This window comes from Anopheles merus, chromosome 2R (assembly GCF_017562075.2).
Source record: "Anopheles merus strain MAF chromosome 2R, AmerM5.1, whole genome shotgun sequence".
In the NCBI taxonomy this organism is placed as follows: Eukaryota; Metazoa; Arthropoda; class Insecta; order Diptera; family Culicidae; genus Anopheles; species Anopheles merus.
Window position 1 is genome coordinate 36,698,601 of NC_054082.1, and position 16,415 is coordinate 36,715,015.

General features: G+C 48.6%; 3 protein-coding genes across 5 annotated transcripts; 2 read left to right on the forward strand and 1 right to left on the reverse strand.

Moving 5' to 3' along the window:
* The first annotated feature begins 177 nt into the window (after positions 1-177).
* On the forward strand, positions 178-932 carry LOC121589063 (NADH dehydrogenase [ubiquinone] 1 alpha subcomplex subunit 2). Its single transcript, XM_041907650.1, has 3 exons — positions 178-395; positions 522-628; positions 713-932. The coding sequence occupies exons 1-3, from the start codon at positions 298-300 to the stop codon at positions 799-801; spliced, it is 294 nt and encodes a 97-aa protein (XP_041763584.1). The 5' UTR covers positions 178-297; the 3' UTR covers positions 802-932.
* A 51-nt stretch (positions 933-983) lies between these two features.
* LOC121589062 (serine/arginine repetitive matrix protein 1) lies at positions 984-5,831 on the reverse strand. Its single transcript, XM_041907648.1, has 7 exons — positions 5,612-5,831; positions 4,157-4,558; positions 3,447-4,081; positions 3,171-3,262; positions 2,793-2,994; positions 2,090-2,718; positions 984-2,010 (listed from the first exon to the last, which is right to left on the reverse strand). The coding sequence occupies exons 2-7, from the start codon at positions 4,272-4,274 to the stop codon at positions 1,737-1,739; spliced, it is 1,950 nt and encodes a 649-aa protein (XP_041763582.1). The 5' UTR covers positions 4,275-4,558; positions 5,612-5,831; the 3' UTR covers positions 984-1,736.
* A 285-nt stretch (positions 5,832-6,116) lies between these two features.
* On the forward strand, positions 6,117-15,984 carry LOC121589060 (SR-related and CTD-associated factor 4). 3 transcript variants are annotated; one of them, XM_041907645.1, is made up of 10 exons: positions 6,117-6,539; positions 7,069-7,359; positions 7,508-7,759; positions 7,883-8,321; positions 8,490-8,542; positions 9,929-10,277; positions 11,575-12,241; positions 12,323-12,501; positions 12,565-13,224; positions 13,296-15,984. In XM_041907645.1, exons 1-10 carry the CDS (start codon positions 6,510-6,512, stop codon positions 14,648-14,650), a joined length of 4,275 nt encoding a protein of 1,424 aa, XP_041763579.1. In that variant the 5' UTR covers positions 6,117-6,509; the 3' UTR covers positions 14,651-15,984. The 3 variants fall into 3 exon arrangements, with proteins under 3 accessions (XP_041763579.1, XP_041763580.1, XP_041763578.1); XM_041907646.1 differs by having other exon boundaries at positions 12,323-12,492; XM_041907644.1 differs by having other exon boundaries at positions 12,323-13,224.
* The last annotated feature ends 431 nt before the right edge of the window (positions 15,985-16,415 follow it).

Here is a 16,415-nt window from a genome sequence, read left to right on the forward strand (position 1 = left end):
CTTTTGCGCAAACAGAAGGGCAATACCAATTATTATCTGAATTGAACAATTTGTATATAAAAAATAATAATTGACTACCATTAATTGTGCAAAATCGTTGAAATCAACATTTTCTACATCCTTTGCAAACCAAATCATCCACACCGTTGTGTTTCGAACTGTCAAATGTGTCGGACCGTTCAAATCAGCTGTCAGAAAAAAGATCCCCCGTCGCAAGGTTTGTTTTTCTTCGGTGCGTGATTCCACTCGGTCGTCGGAGATAACTTATTCGGCAGAACTCTCGCAAATAAAACCAAGATGAGGCTGTCCGTGCTGCGCTTTGCGCGACTAAACCCCTCCATCAAGGAGCTGCGGCTGCACCTCTGCCAAACTGGCGAAGAATCCAAGGGTGTACGGTAAGTAAACATGGCCACGGAACCCGCTCCTGCCAGTGAAGGAAGATCTATATTGTTACACAATCGTTCACCGGCGCTGGCATCCTATTTGTGTTTCGTTCTCTTTCCACGGTCCGCGCTCGGCAGTGATTTCGTCAACACACGCTACGTTCAGCTGAAGCGGGACAATCCGTCCCTACCGATACTGGTGCGCGAGTGCAGCGGCGTGCAGCCGAGGCTCTGGGCACGTTACGGTACGCTATTCGCAACGATGCTGCTGATAGCAGTGCTTTATGTGTGCGTGGTGAACTTCATGCAGTATCTTTACTTCTTTGCAGAACTCGGAAAAGAGAAATCTGTCACGCTAACAAACGCCACCGCCGAGGACATTTCGAAGCACATTGAAGCACTGGGCAAGGCGCAATGAGAGTGAAGCGCGTCACAGCAGGTAGACCCCGTACCAGCGTGGGTTGTTTGAAAATGTTAGGAAATTGTATGTAACCAAACAAATGGAACTGCAACTGGAGTGGAAATAAATCACATCCAAGACAAAAAAAAGCCACGACGCATTTCGACATTTCGATAAAACCCGAAACGGAACTTCTGTAATGAAGGCATACAATTAAGTGGATTTATTTTGTGTGTATGTGTGTTTAAAATCTATTCTTGATTTGCACTTCGACATTGCTTAAATAAGATCCTCGCCGTAACTGGAGAACTGAGGTCACACATCTATTGCTCTTAAAACATGTTTGCCTGTTTTACGTTCTGGCTATTACAGCTTTAAGTGTAATGTTAAATTTACTGAGATAGAGGAGTTCCTCATACTTTACCAACGTCTTGCCTGTGACAAGGGAAGATAGAACACAGTACTGTTCGGTACCGTGCAAGTTCTGTTCTGTTCTGTTCTGTGTGATTCCTGAACTAAATTCGGCGCTGCACAAACGAATAGAAAAGCTTGTAAATAGATCGAAGAGTAACAGAAAAAAAGAAGTAAATATGAGAATGAATTCGTCAAAATTGCACTATACTATCAAGGTTTCTTTTGGGGTAAAAAAGAAAAGGTCCAACACAAACAAGCTATTGAAGAGAAAAATATACCAAACGCATCACTCCGGCATCAAACTGTACTACAAAAGTATGCTAAACTCTTATTAATGGTTTAAATAGATAAAATAAATGAAATATTTTGTATAGTACATTAATGATGCACGGGAAGGTTACGAAAATCTACTTTCGTAGTTCATCCGCGTTTAGCGACAAGTGTGTTTTGACCAACGTCTGGTTATTTCTTCCTAAAAAACATCTTTTTTCAGTTAACATACGTTTGTCGTTGTGTCGCTACGATTGATTAATTACACTCTAGTTTAATCGCTGCGAAATGGGAATCTTCTTTCGGCGGCGGCTCATCTGCGAACGTTCCCACAGCTCGTAGTAGCGTTCCTGTTTGAGCCATTCCTGGTACTTGTACCACCACTCCTCCCACTTGACATAGTCCTGCAGATCGAGATCGCGCAAGTATCCGCGACCCTTGTAGTATTCGTAGCGCACCCGCACATCGTCCCACGACGACAGACCGCTCGGTCCAGTAGTCATCAGCTCCTCTGGGAAGTGACCGGCCGGGGCAGGTGAATAGCTGCACAAAGCAGAAAAAGAGCAAAAATAAAACAATAATGATTAAAAACAAATAATGATCACAGGTCAGCAATGCTTACGTGTAACGGGTCGGTGGTGCTTCGAGCTCCTCCTCGATCATCACTTTCAGATCACCGCCGGCCGAGTTCTTGGTGATGCGCATATTTTCCATGTTCGACCGGTCGACGCTCCACTGCGCCATCTTACCGAAGCGCTCCGAAAGTGTCATCCGGGTGGTGGCCGTAAAGCGGGGCAGCGAGCTTTCACTGCTGCTCGATTCTTCCGACCCGCTGGACGGCGAACGGAGTCGGGACCGGCGCTTTGGTTCTCCTTCTATTTTAACCCGAGCGCGCAGCTTTTCGGCACTCTTGTCTTTATGGTGTTTCTTGTGGCCCGTGCCGGATGAGCTCGATGATGCTGCGGGGTGTACGGTTTGGGACGATGAGGACGCCGCACCGGATACGGCTGCATCGTGACCGTTCGCGCCCAGCACGTCCGAGGACGGTGGTGGTAGCCGTTGTTTCGATGGACGTACTTTCGATGGTCGTGCATCTTCTGGCACGGGACCGGAACTGGACGATTTCGCTCCATGCTTGGAGCGTTTCGGCGGGGACAAAGCACGATCCGAGTCCGGTGTTTGGGGGCGCCGTGATCGCGGCTCTGGCAGCGGCTGTGGAATCGAGCGAGATGGACGATGCTCACGAGATGGCTGCGGACACAGCATGGCAAAACATAAGATTAACGAACTGACAGACAAAAAGGTTCGCAACCGAAATAACTTACCTTTTCCGGAACGCGATGACCCTTTGGCAGGGGTTCTTGCGGTAGCGGCAGATGCTTACGCCGTGGATCGACTGGCGGTGGACTCATCGGGCGCAGACGACTTTCGTGACTTGCCGCGAGACCTTCGCGGCGGAGGCCTTTCGAACCGTTGTTGTGCGGCGGCGAACGAACGCGTGGGCGCGGATTGGAAAACGACCGAGATCTGTGCAATGAAGTTGCATGAGTATTGAATCATAGCAATAAGAACCAGAACTTCCGGCATTCGCACGAACTCGTCGCACAGAGGTTTACGGTAGGATAGTGAAATACGTTTAGTCCGAAATTTCCAGAACTACACGATTGCTTTTGCCATCTAGCTCGCGATCTACTATCACTTACCTAGAACGGCGACGTCGACGGCGATGATCGTCGACCGAACAGCCGGAACAGGAATCGTCGGAACAGCTGCTCATGGATGCCGATCGGCTCATCTACATTCAGTACAGGGGGAAACACAATTAAATTATTTGCAAATGGAATAACCAGTACAACCTTAACCAGGACCAAATATGACAACCAAAATCATTGAATTCATACGTAGTATGCAACGATGTCGATAACAATTTCGTTAAATTTTAATTTTCGAACCTACAGCTTCTACAAAGCATTACTAACCCTTGGCGGTGGCGAGGGAGGCCTTTTCGAGCGTGGTACTGGCGGAAGACGGCCACCCTTCGAGGGTGGAGGCCCCAGGTGTGGTGACATTCGGCGGGGCGGCCTGCGCGGTGATTCCGGTCCCATGCCAGGCGGTGGCGACGGTCGCCTGCGCATTTCACCAGGCGACAGGGGACGACGCATCATGCCGCCACCCATCGGTGATTTGCGGCGCATTCGCGGCGACGGCGACCGGGGTCGCCGCTTCAGCTCCGGCGGGGGCGGTTTCCGGCTGATCGGTGACGGCGAGGGCGAACGGCGCCGCATCGGAACTGGCGAATGCGGCGACATGTGCCGCTTGCGCATCGCTAGCATCGGCGACGGCGAACGTCGATGAGCCGGGCGAGGCGATCGAGGCGAACGGCTGCGTCTGCCGTTGCCATAGCGACCGCCGGCACCGCCCGGCCCACGGTCCGAGTCGGAGCTGCTCGGATCGTCCTCGATGTACAGCTTTTTATAGCCCGTATGGCGCCAACGGTTCGGATCCTTTTCCTCCACCTCCAGCAGCTTCTTGTCCCAGGTTTCATTCGGAAAGGCGCGGGCCTTCTTCATCACCATATCAATTTCCTTCCGCTTGCCAGCTGGGTGGCTTGGATCTACGGAAATTGAACAAAGATTGTTAGCATTTCACTTCCGCATTTCAGTGTAGGTAAAGCAATTGAAAGACTCACCAGTTATCTTCGCCCGGCTGGGATTTCGATCCATGCGAAGTTTGCTGCCGCCACCGAGTGGGCCACCGCCTCCCGGACCACGCGGCGGAGGACTTATATCGCGCCGGCGTAATGACATCGTTTCGCGGCTGCGGACACACAAGTACCGGTCCGTAAAAACAACACCACGGTAGCACACACGCGGCTGTGGAGCTTTTGTTTTTGTTTTGCTTTTTGTTTCTCTTCGGTCTGCCGGTATGCTAATCAAAGCAATCCACTCTTCTGCACGTTTTACGTTTACGCACTACACCGAACCACCGAATCCATGCGATCCACAGATGCAGGACCTTTAGGTGGAGCGGGCGTGGAGTGAGTAAGTGTGTGTTTGTTTATGTTATTGTGGGACGGTTTTTTCGTGCGAGTCTTAAGATGAAGGATGAAGCGAGGCGATAAAACAAGAAAAGCAAGTAGAATTAGTACCACGTCTCGGACAATGTTGAGAGGAAATTACAGATCAGGCTAGCATGGCGGACGTTTCCAATTCATCCGCTTGCACACACAAAAATGTATTCCGAACAGCGCCCAACATCGACTACATCTAGTGCTTCTGCGGGAAGGTGCAGGATAGTGAAAGCTCCTCTAGAATCGCGTAACCGGAAACCGTGCGAATCCGTCGCAAATATTACGACCATACGAACAGCATGTCGCGGCATGTTAGCGTTTTGCATGACCCGATGCTTGCTTATTTCGCGAACCGAAACGCCGAAAATAACGTAACCAAAAGGAGATTTTCCGACACAGATCCCGGCGGCGGAGTGTTTTGTCAGCGAATACCGAGGTCAACAGACGAATTCATCGCACCCGAGCGCGGTTCAAGATAAGCGAACGACGACTTTTCGATAGCTGACGAACGGACGGACCGGCGGACGAACGGAAGGACGAACGAAAGGACGGGCGGTCGAACGAACGGACGGACGACGGTCACTAGAGGAGCTTTTCGAATCCTTTCTATGCTTGCACACCGTACGGTCACCGGGCTTGTTGCAGTGCACTTCGATGCAACGGCACGATGCACCACTTTGCACGCACTCTGTACACCGGGTCAACAGTGTCAAGCAATCTTCTTCCGATTTGCTTTGACCTATTTCTGTACTACGCAGCAAGCTGCATCACTTTCCGGCAGCAGCACGCTTGCCTCAACCCGGCGCAAAGGCGAACCACCGGAGAAGGGTTAAACCGAGCAACCGAACCATATCGTCGACCGGAACGATGCGTCTTTCACTTCCGTACTCGGCTGGCTGATACATTTTTCTTCCGCTAGCTACCGGATGCTATCACTACGCAACGCGAGTAAAATCGATCGAATGCATCGTTTGCGTTACTTTTTCATCGCTTCACAAACACAAACAATAACCACACTCTTGCACCGACGGAAGCAAACAAAACTGTGCCGTGCGGAGAGACTTGCTTTATTACCTATTTTTCTGCGCGCAGAACATTCGTGCAGCGTTCCGACACACACGGTAACGTTTGAGCGCCGCTTTTCCCGATCAACACGCGAATAGTTTAGCTCGTTTTTCAGCAGTATTTTTCCGCAACAATTGCGTTAAACTTTCGCGATACCCGACGCCATCCGCTCTGTCGTTTGCTTTGACATCGAAAAGTACGCCATCTTTGTGCGACGATCCTGCTCAAGGCGTTACGGGCCGATTTTGACGTTTGGCAAGCGTTACGCGAGGTTGCGTTACATTGTGCCGGTAGTTTTCGTCGGTTTTTGATGAGCGGCAGGAAAATGGTGCAGAAAATACCCTTTGTTTGGTGCATTTTGGGAATTAAACCAAAAGGAGGGGACTGTTTTGGTTGCAGAACTTAAAATATCAAATTTCATTAAAAAAAAACTGTTGAAAATGGAAACTTATCGATTGTCAAATGTGACTGTCACAATTTTGACAGCGGGCGAGCCGTTTTTTTCTTCTTCTGCCAATTCCCAGCAGAGCGACACCACGGGGGTAGCCATTTTGAAAAATTCCGTGCTTACGCTCGCTTGCCCCGAGCAGAACGAATCCCTTTTCGCTGCTAGGAATCCGTTTTCACGCGACCAACACTAACGGCTAGTGATTTGTTGTGCCAAGTGAAAACCTTCCACCGGATAGCACTGCTTTTGTGCGCCCGAGTGCACCGTGCTGTAAAATAATCTGCCCGAAAAGACGGCCATTGATGCCGTGAGGGTGATTCGACGACAAGTGTTCATGGCAGCTGCTGCTACGTCGTGGTAGAATCCGTGCGGTGGTTCCCTTTGGGTTACGTTTTGGTTTGTTGTGCGAAGTGTTGAAGGAAATCCATCACCGTGGCGTCGTCAATAGAAGCAACCAGCATGGAGACGGTCCGGGTCTTCAACCAGGAGGTGAGATTTCGGTCCAGTGTGTGTGTGTGTGTGTGCGTGGAGTGGAGTGGAGGGGAAGCGAAGTGTGCTGTGGGTCGTGTCCACTTTGTGCCGTGCAAAGGGCCGAGGTGGGCAAGGTTCGCTGGTGCCAAAAAATGCATGCGATAAGCGCTATGAACAAAAAACACTTCGAATATCATATTAAAGTGCGTGAAAATGACAGTCTGCGACGGAAGACTGTTGTTGTCATAAGAAGGTCATTAACTCTGTTGATTGCAAGGGTGCAAATCCTTTTCTAATGTGCTGAAGTGCGTGATCGATATCCGCTGGCGGATTATAGTGTTTCCCTACCCGATTTGTAGTGTGCCAAATGACCCTTTTTTGTTTGCTTCAAGCGTCAAACTACTCCCCTCCCTGTGTGATGACGATGGAGGTCAAAGGAGAGTTTGTTGTTTGGGGGCGTGGAGTCTGTGCAGTTGTTGAATGTTGCCTAAAATCATCCTATTAATCGAGTGTTTTCCATCCCTGCCCCAAATGTATGCCGTTACAGCTGTCCGGGCTCTATGAGTCGAAGCCACCCATATCGAAGGCCAAAATGGCCTCGATTACCCGCAGTGCAATGAAGGCGATCAAGTTCTACAAGCATGTGGTGCAGAGTGTGGAAAAGTTTATCCAGAAGTGCAAGTGCGAATACAAGATTCCCGGCCTGTACGTGATCGATTCGATTGTGCGCCAATCGCGTCATCAGTTCGGTCCGGAGAAGGATGTGTTCGCACCGCGGTTTGCACGCAACATGGAGTCCACGTTTGCGCATCTGTTTCGCTGCCCGCCCGAAGATAAGGTAAGTGTGGCTCAAGCGGTGTGGTTGTTATTTCGTAGCCTGCTGCGGATGCCGCATGGCAACCGACGCGCTCGAGGGTGAGCGTCAATGTAAGGGCCAGATCACAACTGCATCACGCTTTTAACTACCTTTTTTCGTGTTTATGTAGAGCAAAATTATTCGGGTGCTAAATCTCTGGCAGAAGAACATGGTCTTTTTGCCCGAAGTCATCCAACCGCTGTTTGACCTCGCGAATCCGGACCACCCGATCCACCAGCAGTACAATGCACAGATGCTGCAGGAGCAGGCGGCGGGAGCGAACGGGATGAACCCGGGCGGGTTGCCACACGACTCGCCGGTAGGAGGTTCGATGGGTGGTGGAATGGATGACCACGGCGGTCAGCTGCAGATGGGCGAAACGGTAATGAGACAAAACAATCAATTCCATTGCCCCCAGCACCAGCGAAGTGTGTAGTTCAAAGCTTACGAGATATCTTCTTTTTCTATGCTTTTTTTTGGGTGGCGGGCACATAATCATTCACAGAAACAACTCGACCCGTCCACCATACGGCAGCTGCAACAATTTCAGCAAATTCTGATGCGCCAAACGTCCGGCGATCAAGCCAACGCAGTGTCGAAGGATCAGGTGAAGTTTAACAAGAAGCTGCTGGACTTCGATTACGGCAGCGATGATGACGACGATAAGAACTCGCCATCGGTACCGTTACCGGCAAACGCCGGTATGCCCGATCTGTCGCAGGTGCCCGCCGGCAACATTGCGCAGATTTTGTCCGACCCGAACGTGCTGAAACAGCTGCAGAACCTGCAGAAGCTGAAGCAGCAGGAGGAGAAGCAAACGAAGCTGTCGGAAATGATGCTGAAGGAGGAGAAGTTCGAGAAGCATCTTGCCAGCGTCCTGATGAAGTTACCCTTCGCCAACGAGTGCGATCTTAGCCGGCAGCCACCGATTGATGTAAATGCCGGTAAGCATCACCAGTTGCAAAACAACAATCTGCAGAGCCACCGTCCAATACAATGTTGCTAATTATGGTTGTGTTGTTCTTTCTTTTTTTTGTGCCTTTTTGTCTCTCCCACTATCTCGGTTCGCTGCTGGATCTTCGCTGTACACTATCGATCTACCATCGATCTAGGTCACTCGAAGGATGTTGATACTGATAACGACGTCTCAATAACAGGAGTTGAGGTGATTATAACGATTATCATTAACAGACAGTAGATAGTAGCGTTCTCCGTTTCTGTTCTTCGTATGAGAATGCAAGCAATGCAGCAAAGGCATTTTGGATTTGTCCATCGAAACGCGTGGCCTATTTGTGGTGAATGCAATGATTGATCGTTTCAATCAAAATAATAATACATTATGCAATGTATTTTAGTCTGTGCCAATGTTGAACTTGTACAAAATTAAGATTCATTGTGGAATGCTAAACGCATGACGTCGAATGATGAACATTGAAGATTAGATGGTATTCATTTCGAAGCCTTTTTGCTTTTTAAGAAGGATTAAGATTTTATTATGTTAATAACAATGCACAAGCAGACCACATTTTCAATCAAAGATAAGAGATTGTGATTATTTTTACGCCAAAAAAAGAGATTTCAGCTTTTTTAATTCTTTTAAACTGTTTTATCAATACCTACATTTTGTGGGGTTGATCATATAAAAGTTCTTATTAAACTAATGTAAAAAATCGAGCGAATATGCATTTTACTAAGCCATACGTTGGCCAATTGTACAACTATGAACAAACCTAATTCATCTGCCATTAACGTATATAAAAGCAAGATAAAATGATCATAACAAATTTTATATGATGTAAAATTGCCGTCACGTAAGACGCTGTTAGATATTTGTAACTATATGTGGCATGCCAAAAAAAACACGTTTATTCATCGACCAACGGAGGAAACGATCACAAAAGGCGACCGACAGCAACGAAAGGTAGGGTTAAAAAATGACTGCGGTGAGATTGGCGCCTTAAAACACACGCACCCCAAACCTGCTGGACACTTCCTTTGGCCGAAGGAAGAGTCCAGCGGTATCGTAAAGCGCAATGGGAAGAGTGTGTCAACGTTGGATGTACGGTAAGTTCCTTCCTATTCGAGTTGAATAGGATTGAAATATTGTACCCTTGTTCATCATTACAACCGGTATTCGATTGCTTCAACATAATGCCAACATGAAATCAGATGGGAACCGTTTTAATGGAAAAGCCAAAAAGCCAAAAAGCCAATATAGTCTATACAGTCAATAAGACAATAAGCCAATAAGTCAAAACAAAACCTCTGTTAGAGATCGAACCTCGCGTCCAGATGATTGAATAGAACGGACACACGATACTGCGCTGCGGAAATGCACGGGAGATGTACAAGTTTAAACGATATCTTTTCTTCCCATTTTTCTTTTTTCTTTTCTGTCTTTCTCTTTCTCTCTCTCTTTCTCTCTACGTTTTGTTGCATGGCTGTGTGAATGATGCGATCGTGACATGGCACATCGGGCAATCTATTGCAAATGGGCTGCAAATGCAACACAAACACTCTTTCTCCTTTCTTTATTCATCAAACCATCCAGATCCTGGGAGATCCCCTACCGGTTGGTGGCAGCCGCGGCGGAGGCATCGGACTGGGAGGCAGTGGAACCGCAAGTGGAAGTGGCAACAACGATCGCTACAAATCGTCGTCGTCCTCGTCGCGGCGTAAAAGCAGATCCCGATCACCGCGCGATCGCCGGGGCGGTGGAACCAGCGGACGTCGCGGTCGTTCGCATTCCCGTTCGCGGTCAGCTTCGCCAAGATCATCCCGCAGGCGTTCGTCCCGCGATCGCGGAGGCACGTCGGCCAAGGATCGGGAACGGGAGAAGGAACATGAGCGGGAGCGCAAACGGAAGGGTTTGCCGGAGATGAAAAAAGAGCACCTGAGTGGTAAGGGCACTGGATGATTCGACGACCCTGCGTTGGAGGGGGTCATATCATCCTTAACCGTGCTTCGTAGTGTCGACATCTCGTGTGTATAGCAGCAACAGCGCAGCGATGGTCGTGGAACTGTGGCTTCGCTTCGTGGCATTGCGCATAGTAGACCACTTCAAAGACCACCCTGAGTAAAGGAGATCCACGATCAGAAAGTCCGAAAAGTCCGAGTGTGTGCGATAGAATGATCATGGAGATGGTGACAGCAACTACAGCAGGACGCACAGTGTACAAGGATGCTAAGGATATGTGTCTAGTGTATGTGACGGAGGTGCAGTGTAATTAACTGATAATAGTGTGACGGCAGCATTTCCGCGTGGCAGCTGTGTGTTTCGTCGTTCTGTTCCATTCAATCGTTATTTCTGGTTACGCAACGCGCGCGTGTGTGTGTGTTTGGTTATTGGCTTATGATTGCTAAATTTGGCTGGCTTTTCCATAGGGGTTGAAACGCTTTTGACACACCCATTTCGAAGGGAATCATTGCTTTATTGTTACTGCATGTGGCCTTTTTGCGTTGGCTCGACAACATTCATTTCAAAAATGTTGGTTAGCGTTCTACCCCAAGTTAGGTGAATGTTTCCGATGTTGAATGATGGATGGGAATTCAGTGTCGCCAGAACATTTTGATACTGTTGCATATGTGGTGAAGTTCCGCATGTTGATCATCTTTTGTTTGATAGTAATTCAAAACACTTTTCTTCACTCATTGACCTCTATTATGTCAAAAAGCACCAATGGGTGTAGGGATGATTGTATGCAAACCACCCAAACAGTTATGAATCTTTTGTAAACAGTCATTTGGCAATAATGACTGTTTCTTTCATTTAGCGAGTTAATTAGAGCAATGGTGATATAATAATAACTTTTTCAAACGGAACAATCTTCAATATTTGGTATAATCATACACGTCAAGTGTGAGATAAGAAAATGTACAAGAATTGGTACATCACGTTACATGTGTAACGTTTTTGATTTTTTTTTTTGACGTTGTTTCCTTTGCCTTTTGGGAAACTCAGACATTTTAATGCGAATAGGACATCAAACCACAGAGAGTTAACTTGGAATAGTGAGACTTAAAATTCAATATTAACGCCACATGTTGTTCTATCGGCTTACAAGAACTTTTTGCTGCATTATCCAACGCTGCGGTTGCTGCTCTACATACGATGCTCAGACATTAGATATAGTTTTTATCGGCCTGATCGAGATTTTATATAAAATTTCTTATTTTCTTACTTTCTACCATAAACAGTTTGCAGCACCACACTGTGGGTCGGGCATCTCTCGAAGCTGGTTCAGCAGGAGGAGCTATCGGACACGTTCGGCAAGTATGGTGATATCGTGAGCATTGATATGATACCGCCCAGGGGCTGTGCGTTTATCGTCATGAACCGGAGACAGGATGCGTTCAAGTGCATGCAAAGCCTGAAGAACCATAAGATGCACGGGCGCACCATCACGATCTCTTGGGCCGCCGGCAAAGGCGTCAAGAGTAAGGAATGGAAGGACTACTGGGATCTGGATCTGGGCGTAAGCTACATTCCCTGGTCCAAGTTAAGCCCCAGCACGGATCTCGAAACGCTCGAGGATGGCGGTATGTTCGATGAGGATACAATTCCACAGTGGATGAAGGAAAAATCGACCGCAGGCGGAACGGCTGCAGCCACCGGCCCAACGGCAGCAGCAGCAGCAGCAGCAGCCGCCGCAGCCATGGGCCTTGGTTTGGCACCGGGCATGGGCTTGAAGAAGCTGGACGGTTCGGACCTGTCGACGGCAGCGGCGGCAGCTGCAGCTGCTGCGGCCGCCGGAATGCTAAATCCGTCTCTGTTCCCACTGAGTGCGGTCGACACAAGTCAGCCACCGCCAACCGCTATGATGGGAATGGGAATGCCACCATTCCCGATGGGCCCAGTGGCAAGGTACAGTGATCGTTCGAGTTTTCTATCAGTACGCGTGGAATGGGATGTATTTATGAAATGTTTCGTTTATGCCTTTTTCAGACTACCAATTCCGATGGGTATCCCGATGGGACCGAACATGGTGCCTGGCTTGGGAATCAATGTGCCCCCTCCAGGGATGATGATGCCAGGCAATCCTCCGCCGCTGCCGATGGGCGGTTTCGGTGTGCTGCCTCCGCCGCCGCCTTCGTCCAGTTCATCTGCTGCTCCGGGTATGATGGGTAATGGTGGTGGTGCGGCAAATCTGATGAGTTCTAGCTCCAATATGAGTAAATCGTCCGCAGATGATATGGACATCGAGATGGAGGACGAACACACTTCCAACCCTGCCCCGATGGTCGGCGGTGGTCAGGGTGCCGGTGCATTCTTTAATCAGCCACCGCCACCGTTGATGCCTCCGACCGCAAACCTTGGTCCCCAACCGGGACCACCGGGTAATGTTGCTGGTTTCTTTGGCGGTTCGGCGGCAGGGCCAAACATGCCGGGTTCCGGACCAAATATGCCCGATAACGGGGGCATGCTGGATGGAGGCAGCGATGACGCCGACGGCGAAGCGAACATGGCAGGTGGTCGCGGTGCGAGAGACTTTCTGCACGGCAGCGACGAGGCGCGAGATAATCTTCGGGGTCGGGGCGGTAGTGACCGTAGCAGGGAACGTGATCAGCGAGGCGGTGGCTTCGAAAGAGGAGCTGGCGGTGATGGTGGTGGCCGACGCGATCGAGGCGATCGGGGTAGCCGGTGGGGTGGCGGTGGAAATGATCGCGGAGGAGGCAATAATTTCCGCGGCGCCGGTGGTGGCAACAACCAGCAGGATGACCGACCTCTGTCGGAGCGGCTGCGGGAGCTGGCCGGCGTTTTGGAATTCAATAATCAACAGCAACGCGCCGGGGGCGTTGGTGTCGGCGGCGGTCGTCTCTTTGCGCGAGCGGGCAATGATGGAGACGGTAAGTAGAATTGCAGGATGAAGAACACTCTCGTACAGTATTTTCATTGTGATTCCCTTGTTTCGGCGTAGATTTTGGCAACCGGGACGCAGACTTTACGCGACGCGGCGGAAACTTCCAGCAGAATAGGTTCAACAACAATGCGGCTGGTGGAAACGGAGACCTCGCCGGGCGCAACCAGGGCCGCAATGGACCATTCGGCAACCAGCAGCAGGGTGGACGCGGCGGAATGTTTGCCAACCGGCTCGGAAGAAATAACAACCAGCAGCAACAGCGTGGTGGTCAGTTTTTCAATGAAGACCGGCAACAGCAGCAGGGTGGCTTCTTCGATCGCAACGAAGATAGCAATGGTTACGATTCTGGTGGTAACAACAATGGCTCCAACAATCGTCGCAACTGGAACGATCGTGCGGGTGGTCGGGGCAACAACGGAGGCAACAACCGCGACGAAGGTAACCGTGGACGGGGAAGGCAACAGAATTGGCGCAGTGGCGATGAAAGTGCGGGTGAAGGTGGTGGCTCTGGTGGAGGCCAGCGGTTCAATAATGCCCGCGGAGGAGGCAACAATAACCGTGGCAATGGTGGAGGCAATCGCCCTGGTGCTGCTGCCCGATGGGACGATGACAACGAGTCGTGGGACGATGCTAGCAATAGGCCGACCACCGGACGGCAAACACAGTTCGGAGCAAGCAACCGCCAGCGTAGAAACTCGGGCGGAAATGACGAGCAAGAGAACGATCAGCAGGAGCAACGCCGAGAAGGACAATCGGAAAATGACGACATGGCGATTTGCGATGACCAGTCCAGACACAGTGAAAACGATACCGCCAGAGATATGCACAATGCTCCGCTGAACAGACAAGAAGATGACGGCGATGCCATGAGCGATCGACGATTCCAGCGCAATCATCATCGCCGAAACGATGATGCAGATGACGAAAGGCCACAGCCCATCCTGTACTCCCCGGAACCGGAAGAAGAGCCGGACGAAATGGGTGGCAATGACCAGTATGCTCGCGAGGATAATACAAACTACCACCAAGGGGACGATAATGGTGGCCGAGATCATCCTAATCGTGGAGTGGAAGGAACCGATGGGCTGATAAATCAATGTCAGTCACAGGAAGATAGCTCGCAATTCGGCGGAGCATCGGCGGACGAGCGGTTCGAAGAGCAGCGGGAACAGGAGCAAGCAGCTCCTTCGTCTGCCATGGAACAAGGTGTACGGGACGAGGACAATGACTACTCCCATCAAGAAAAGCAACAAGATCTGCCCGAGGACGATCGCAATGAGACTGCAGCAGCATCTTCATCTTCCCCGACGATGCCCACCCCCTGCCAGGAACAAAACAATGAACCCAGTGTTCAATCGAATGACACCGCCGAAGAGGAGGAACCAGCTTCTGGCGAACCTGCTGCATGTTGAAAAGACAGCAGTTACATCCTAAAACATGTGTAGAGACGTCGATATATATATTTAGTGTTGCCTACAGTTAGTGCAAAATTGCAAAACGAAGAAAGAAGAAAAAACAAGATTAGAATGATGCTATACGACAGTGGGGGGAGTGCATCTTTGAAAATGCACACCAGTGGGAGGGATAGTTAAGCCAAACAAATTATTTTAAACGTAAGCAAAGAGCTAAGCAATCCAACTTGGAGCATGATGCTTTCAGATGTGGCCGGGAAACGTGAAAATTGTAGTTTTTTATGTGTTGTATCTGTGTGACCAAAATTGTATGAGAATGGTCTTAATTCCCTTGTGACCTCATAGAATCGTTTACTTTCCCAGTCCAATTGCGCCGTTTTGCGATTGTTACTTTTTAAAACCTCTTTTTGCATACCCCGCCATCACGACTATGTGGGTATTTCATGTATCTCTTTATCGTACCCCGATTGATTTGCTCCTACTCAGGCTCAGTAGAACGATGCTTAGCAAAAACTGTGAAGCTCTGCAATAGCCAACCGCGCGACGATGGTCGCTGCGTAGAATGTTCTCCAATTGAAAACGACATTCAACTCAACTAGATTCCCATTTTTTAATCCCTTTTTAGTTGCAAATGAATGTTTTCCTCTAGTTCATTTGTGCTTGTACGCTCTTTAGAATCTTTTTTAAACATTCTACTTTGATTTAGCAGACTGCAAACGGATAGAAAGTTACACCAGTAGAACAAACAAACGCTCTACAATTGCATTCATATATACGTTCGTAACTGGTCAGTTGGTTTACTCATCGTATCGTCGCTCATCGCTGGTTAAGACACCGCGATCGCATCGCGAGTATACTTACCTGGAAAGGGGAAGGATAGAGCGGCATATAAAATAGGTAGTAGTAGAAATAGATTGTGTCCTAGGTTATTTATGTAGCTAAAATTGGGTTAAAATCAAATACTTGTAATATTGAACGATGATGCAAATTATTCAACATTTTAAGATACATATATATGATACTAGACGTAGACCTGCATCTGTGGAAGCTTTTAAACGCGTCAACAATTATATTCTCTCAAACAGAATGTACATCATGCAGTGGTGCGGCAAAGAAGAGCAATGTTGTAGCCAATGGCGCAATGTGTCCAGTTTGTTTTAAGTAATGCTGTTCGGTTGTCCTACCGGTCAGCGAGGATGGTGAACAGATTACGAAAACGGTCTCTTAATTATTAGGAGCTTAACTACACTCAAAAGTCGATGATCCGATGAACATATTTGTACTCATACTAGTGTGTAACAATAAAGCAATGCATACATTATTCGTCCTTTGAATCGAAATGGTAGTTCTTTGTTTGGTTGTTTAATTTTCATCGCACTGTAATGCGTCTATGGAACAACGATCGCCCGACAATAAAGGCGAACAATTAAATATTATTTCTGAAGACTTTAACCTCGTCGTACAATAACTAACATTTTCTTGTCCATCAAAAACTTTTACTAGTTAGAGTTTTTCTGAGACAATTTGCTTAACATTTTGGACTATTTGTTAATCTTTAAATCGTGCGACCATTTCTACCGAAAATAAAATACACAAAATGATGTAAATTACATCGTATAAAATGCTCGCAGCATACTTCACTCCGTTGAGATAAGTATTTGATTGTTTAAAAAAACGGTCATTTTAGATCACCACAAATTCGATGAGATTTCCTTTCGATGTTTTCATGTCACGTGCGATGACCTGTAGCTGTCAGTTGGAGCGA